Source organism: Phyllobates terribilis, unplaced genomic scaffold, assembly GCF_046119375.1.
Source record: "Phyllobates terribilis strain yellow unplaced genomic scaffold, ASM4611937v1 Scaffold_11__3_contigs__length_659146591, whole genome shotgun sequence".
Lineage (NCBI taxonomy): Eukaryota > Metazoa > Chordata > Amphibia > Anura > Dendrobatidae > Phyllobates > Phyllobates terribilis.
The window spans coordinates 347,435,590-347,443,182 of record NW_027362771.1 but is presented as its reverse complement, the minus strand read 5'-3'; the positions used below and the strand labels follow the sequence as shown (position 1 = coordinate 347,443,182).

Genomic DNA, 7,593 nt, shown 5'->3' with positions numbered 1-7,593 from the left:
CAGAGACCCCATTTCTTTGAACGCTGTAGACTATACAATATGAACTGTATCTGATAGGGCTATAGAGAATAAGAGAAAAAGACCTCAAGTACTTTCAATATAGCTCTCATCCCCAAACCTACATTGGCATAGAGAAAATATACATGATCAAATTCATAAAAAGTTTACATTTTTTAAATACATACAATATATACATAAAATGTGAAAAAATACTGTGCATGGACACCAGAGAATAGTGGATGAATGTGTCTGAATCAGACTCAAAGGCACAGTGCCTTTGAGGTGTTCTCTTGCCAATTTACACATCATGGCCACGTGATTACCATTAATATGGATATGTTAGTTATGCTATCTGTATATTTACTATGACAGCACACTTTACAATGATTGTACATAAGGCACCTGCACAGGGAATAGAGGATTAAGTTTCTAGTTTTACAGTATTATAGCTTAGATTCATGCTGTTAGAATTGTATGTGCATTAGATATATTGGGGGCTATTAACTGTTTTTCTAGATGCTATAACTTTCTCATGTCATAGATTATTTACCTATTGATGTTTAGATTCTTATATCTAGAAATTAAGCTGCATTATCTACATTACTGGCTTAAATAATTTTTTTAGGGCTAAATGTTTCTGCACTGAGCCTTTAAGTTTGGTTCAGACTCATTCATCCACTATTCTCGTGTGTCGATGCGATAGATTTTTTCACATTTTACGTACTGTATATACGGTATTATTGGATTTATTTAATAAACTTACATTTTTTATTAATTTGATCAGGTCTACTCCCTCTATGCCATTGTAGGTTTGTGTTCTAGTTAGGAGGGGATCATCCTTTATTCCTGAGGATTTCTTTGTGTCACAATATAGCTCTCATGTCCATGGTTTCTGCCTCCAGTCTTTTCTGATATAGTTCTATTCTCGGGGTCTCATCTAGTCCCTGTAGGAGCACTGTTCTAACGATCCACTGATGCTTCTCATTAACTAATTTAAACCCTCTAAGTGACTGAGTAAGTCCGACAGGAGCCCAAGAGGCCGTCGGAGACCCTCAGACAGTCCGTGCTCGGTCTGTAGCAGCCCTAATTTTGTCATAAGCCTGCAGTACAGGATGTTAGGCATCAACTCGCTCCTTCACCATGGACTACATGATAAAGGACTATCATACATCGAAGGCCTCGGCTACACTGACACTTTTTGGAGCACTACTGATGCAGTCCCAAACAATACATTGGAGTTATATGCATTAGATTGGACTTCAGTTACCAATTAGTAGTGAAAAATCAATCAGCGATTTAAGGCAAGGCTAGGGCTACACGGCAACTTTGCCTGTGCCCAAGGTTCACTAGGTGCCATTGCTACATTGGAGCCCAATATAACAATTAAATCTGACGAGGCTCAACTTTTTTGTGACTTGTCGCAGTGTGACCTCCTTCACCTGCAGTGTAGCAGCAGCGAGCCATCCTTAGTCATGAGACAGGTGTCGTGGCCGAAGACGCCACACAGCCCCAGCCTTAGGCCATGGTCAATATTTGGTGTTTTACCTCAGTATGTGTAAGCCAAAACCAGGAGTGGAACAATCAGAGGAAAGTATAATAGAAACACGTCACCACTTCTGGATTTATCACCCACTCCTGGTTTTGGCAACAAATACTGATGTAAAATACTGACCAAATACCGAACATGTTGAGCATGTGGCCTTCCTTACTCTTTCACTAAAACAGCTATACTTAAAAACATTAAAGAACAGTAACATTATAATTTGGAAAAGCTGTTCTCACATAGTTTTTATCCACAACCCTGGCATGGGTGATGCATGCGGATCGGTACGATAGGAATCACTTTGCACCCAATGGCACTGAATTTGTCGTATTACCACAAGACTGCTGTAATTACACGATCAACCACTTTTAGTGTGTGCTGGCACACGTGTATTATCGACATAGACGCGAGCAAAATTGTTTTACCATCATCCTTTTGCTTGCGGAGGACCATTGCATTTCCTTATTCACACGGAGGCATTTTTATTGTGCCAAAATATTCCTCTGATGAACTTTAGTAAACATAAGTCTATTTTGAATGGGTTATTTGTAGGATTATCTCACAATCCACATAAAAGTAAAAGACCCTATACATGTTAGGTCTGATTCAGACGGTCATGATTCTTCATGCACAAAGAAAAAAACAAAACACTCAGTGTCATCAGCATTTTGGATCAGATTTTCTTTGTATTTGGTCAGTATCAATTTTTACCATCAGCGATTTTCATATATGGAAAAAAAAAAAACTACAAAAGCTTCTCCTATCCATAGCAATGTTAATAGATCATTAATAGAGATTGCACTCTGATGCCATTTGTGTTCTGTCTTTAATTTTCATAGACCAATAGACTTGTATGGGTAATTGTGATCTATGACTCCAACAATAAACAGACATGTCTAAATTTTGCAGGCCACTGTCCGAAAAAATAAATCAGACATGTGAACAGCCCCAAAGACAAGAAGGGGAACATGTTCTGTGAAAAATGGACGTCTCACTGGGGTCTTCGAGCAAAGTGGCTGAGCACAATCTTAGTGGGACCAGCCAACTATCTCAATATGTATAAGGCCTTATTCTGTGCCCCTGATAGGTATTGCCAGCAATTTCCCAAAAGATCATAGTTCTCGGCCACACATCAGGATTAGGATCTGTGCTAATGAGAACAATGGCAGCCTATGTGCACTGGGCGATCTATTACTTATCATTCAGTCCGATATTGATATCCAGTCTGGCTGTTGAAAAACAAGTATATATGTTTAATGTAGATCACAATGTAAATGGAGCCCGAAGGCCTAATTATACTGACTGATGTGCGTCATTAAATGACCGCTGATCAGCCATGTTTGCGGATTGGCGGTTATTTAATAGCCTGTTTGCGCAGGCAGTCCACGCTTCAGACGTGCTAAGAACAATCAGTAGTAGATTGTAAACCGGACCTGCACTGCTGAAAGCAGAGAATTACCTGTCCTCTTGTCAGTAAGGAGTTTCTCTACAGAGTTTGAATAAATTAACTGGGTAATATCATTCCAAACATTGCCAGGAGGAATAATAGAGGAATAGCATCATGAGTTCTACTAAAAGAATCTCCAGAATAGTCATTTCATAAGAAATACTAAAAATAAACGTTAAAAAGAGGACCTGGGTATAACACACTGATTGTACAAAAAAATTAACAGAGGGAAGGTTAGTAAAAATGTACTTAAATTTATTAAAAAGGTACGCTCCAGCTGTTTGGCACAAATAGTGGTCTAAGGTTACATTCTGCATGTTATTTGTGGAGCGGATTTGCTCCAAAAATATCCTCAGAAACTGCTAAAAAAACACTAAAACAAATCCTCATATGAACAGTAAGTGGATAGAATTCGTTTTTGAGTGTTTTCCCAATTTAAGAGGTTAAGAAAACCACTGACACAGGGCCACATTCACACATTCAGTATTTAAGCCAAAACCAGGAGAGGAACAATCAGAGGAAAAGTATAATAGAAACACGTCACCACTTCTGTATTTATCACCCACTCCTGGTTTTGGCTTACAAATACTGATGTAAAATACTGACCAAATACTGAACGTGCGAACATGGCCTATAGTGGAACCTGATGGAATCTACTTCAAATTAACCAACATCCAATCAAAAGGCTGCAAAAAAATAGACTCTTCAAAAACTCTTCAAATTCACCTCAGGAAATGCTTAAAAAACAGGAAAAAAACCTCCCTTATATCACGAAAGGCGCATTTCCTGAAGCAGTTTCTGATTGAAAAACTTGTCACATGAGGTTTGTCTAGTCCGACTATTTCACAGCAAGAGTAAATCTGCCTCCGCTGTGCAAGAACTGAACATGGAGCGGACTTTGCTAAAGAAATGCCTACAAATTTACAACCATTGCTTTCATATACTCTAATAATACCAGACACACTAATCCATATTGAAGAGAAGGGCGATTTAAGTAACCCCCCCCCCCCCCAATGTCTCAGCCCCCAAGACCATGTGCCACATTCACACATCCAACCATTGAGTGATGACGGACACGGGGTCATTTGAACGCTTTCTTTATTTTCTTATAGAATCACGTACTTTGTTGTGCACAACTCTTCTCACCAAACATCAATAATTTAAGAGAAACTACACATAAAATGACAAAATACCAGAGTATCGTCGGATCTGGACATTACAGATCAAGGATCCCTTGAACAGAAATATACATGGCGCTGTTATTACCTGTGGAGTGTTCAGAGGAACGCGGAGCGCTTATTCTGGGTCATGTGTACATTCCCCAAATATAGATAACAGGGCAGAGATGAAACCGGTGGTAAACCTTAGATTGGGCATGTTCGCTGAATGCGGTAACTCAAGACCTTTCTCCTATCTTACACATTTCCATGAAAGGGGTTCTGTGCCAATAAGAAAGCCAACCACAGGGGCTGGGAATGGCGAGGATGAAACACGGATACACACTCAGGCCCGCTGCTGCCTCTGTACATAGACAGGCCTGGAACAAAACGCCGTCACATGTTCTTTAACGACACCTTTTAGATTCTGCCGTTGGTTTCTGCTCATAATTGGAATTATGTAACAATATGATCCAATGCAATGTTAACAATGTGCTCTGAAATCTGCAATAAATACCGCTGCGGATCTTGGAGATTTCCTGCTTTTTTGTAACTTATCACTGCGGATTTTACCCTTTGCTACGAAATGTGCAGCATAGATTTACGTGCGGTGGATTTTTTCTCCCTTGTGTCACAGATTTTGTGATATCTGAAAATCTGCTGCATATATGCCGTGTGGGAAAGGACCTTTAAAAGGGTTTAACTCAGCCACTATAGAAGCTCTTCTTATTAGTAATGAATCCCTTTAATGGCTGTTAGACCTCAGTTACAAGATGCATCACATAATCCTGGCAGAGAACTGAATGGAACGACAGAATTCATGCTTTTATTTAACACATTGAATAAGAAAGCGGCAGCATCACCGACACCGGCTGTGCAGTCCTGTAAAATGTTCATCTTCTTATATAACACATACAGAAAGCTGAATTACATTACAGCCATAATGCAAGTACATGGAATGAGCAGTTATCATATTATTCTTAATTATATAAAGAAAAAAAAATACACAAAAGTTAAGGTGACCCATAAGATGCTACAATATAGCACGCCTTAACATACGCTACACTGCCAATAGATCTATAAGCACAGTAGGTTTAGCCAATTGGGTGTATATCTTGATAGAGGATAGTAAGTCAAACAGAAATGTAGCAGCTCAAGAAATTAAGACTTTTTTGTTCAACCCGGTGACGAAAACTAGTGTTAAAGTGTAAACAAGCTCGGCAGATATCGCCAAATCGTCTTATGGGGAAGTCAATAGTTTCACATTGAGGATTATATCATCATTCCAGAATTCTGCCCTTAGACACTAGCTGCCCATTTATCAAGTGACTATTAAAAGAAGCCTGTCATTTGCTTAAAGTTACCCTAAACCTTGGGCAGCATGAATCAGAGCCTGGAGGCACAACTACAGCCAAGTATGTCGCCTTTCTCTAAAACGCGCCGACACAACAGTTTGAAAAGCCGTCTGGGGACCATGGAGAAAGACCCGACCAGTCCAGGTAGGTTCTCCCCGCCTTGCTGCAGTTGATCGACAGGTCACTGCTATGTACATACATTGGAGAAACCTGTCAATCAACTAGAGCAGGGCGGGGAGAATTTGGACTAGTCAGGACTCCCCCTTATGGTCTCCAGCCGCCTCTTCTAGGTTTTTTATGAAACGCAGGAGTTTCGTAGTAAATCATACCTACCTGGAATTATACGGCTCAGATTCATGCTGTCGATGTATTTCAATACAAACCATGGGTAAATACACTGTCGTCTTTACTTTACTGGTCCCACAATTATTAGTGTACGAGACTTACATAATATGTCATTGTTACTGGAGAGGTAACTCATTCCCCATAGGGTAAGATGAATAAGTAAACACAAAGGCCTTTTTTTTAGTAAAATATGAAAAAATGGGAACCAAGCATGCACCCGGTCCTTAAAAAATATGCCCCGCAGTACGCTAAAGGGGGATCTCTCCCCTTTCCTTTTGATAAATATTTTTTTGGAGCAGTTTCTCTTCTAACTGTATTGCGCCATTCCCTTTATTCCTCTTTGAAAATGTATGAATAAAATAACTGGGTGTTCCCCCTTCTCCTTGTCAAAGGGGTGTGTCACTATGGTTAGCACTGACTGGAAAGTGTTTGCATGCAAAGACACACCTCCAACTGGTAAAACCCAGTTGTCCATTTATTCATCTATTTTCATGAAGAATGGCACAGTACATAGCTCGAAGAATAGATGCGGTGGAATTTTTATTAAAACTGAGATGTCAAGTTCTATTTAATCCGATATTAGTAGACTATACTTACAAGGTTTCATCGATTATTAAGAACAGGACAAAGTGGGTGCAGTTTGTGTTACATGATTCCGAAAGTTCCAGTTTTTGTCAGCGTGTAAGAATTGCACAACATACAGTGTGATGATGGTCCTGCCTGTGCTTTTATGTCGCCTGTAGCCCAGTATACTACTGGAATATGTTATACCACAGTGCATTAGTATTACTGGGTTAGTCTGTAAATGTATAGCGCTGGATTTTCCATAAAACACATAATTACAGTTATTATACAGCACTATTCAATAACCAACAACACACCAAATGCTCCTGCAGATAAGAGGACAGGGTTTGGCCAACGACCACTGCAATATGATCAGCAGACAAGTTTATAGGATTCCATATTCTTTACGCATCGCAGGGGTATAGGAGGTATGAAAAACCAAAACTTAAAACATGGCAGCCAACAGGGACCGTTACTGTAATCCCACATTAAACAATATGCAGCAACAGGAGCAGTTACCAATATCCACAGCCAATAGAGATAAATGGCTGCTCAGTGCCAGACTGCTTGATGCTACATATGAATGTCATTATTGTCATTGGCTACCTTTCATTCTCGTCTATACACAGGTTCACAACTAATTATACAGATGTCTTTTCTTTTTCTCCTTTTTATAATTTTTCTATATAGCATCCACTTTATAGCGCCAAACAGACGACTGTCGGGCTATGTATATGGAACCCACATAAACATATTGCCCCTGTTTACCAGGGGTTGGATTCTCTCTGGGACACAACATACACACCACAATCAATTATGCACCATATCAAAGGGAAGTAGGTAAAATGAGATACAACTGATCTACTAGAGGACAACAGGAATGAGAGGCCCTTGTGACCCCAAGGAATGTATTCTTGCAGTCCTGAGAAAACCCTCACATTTGATTGGAATAACCATAATTTGGTGTGGCAGAGTATTGAGGTTCATGTTGTGTCATGGCACCCTGTGCTGCCCCAAAAGCTGCATCCTGAGCAGCCTGCTGGACATGAGGATTCTTCCAAGCACCTGTGGTCCACTCTTCTTGAGCCTTACTAATGCTGCCCCCAGCGCCACGGTAAAACTTGTGCACCTATGGAAATGGAGGGAAAACTATTAATATTTAGATAATTTTTCACCTGTTAA

At 39.9% G+C, this 7,593-nt stretch overlaps 1 protein-coding gene across 1 annotated transcript in view; it reads right to left on the bottom strand.

Moving 5' to 3' along the window:
* Positions 1-4,071: 4,071 nt before the first annotated feature.
* Positions 4,072-7,593, bottom strand: part of SCAMP5 (secretory carrier membrane protein 5) — a 62,381-nt gene continuing 58,859 nt past the window's right edge. The window contains exon 7 of the mRNA XM_073652859.1: positions 4,072-7,540. Within this exon, the coding sequence (XP_073508960.1) occupies positions 7,346-7,540 (195 nt within the window). The 3' untranslated portion in view covers positions 4,072-7,345. The remainder of the gene's footprint in view (positions 7,541-7,593) is intronic.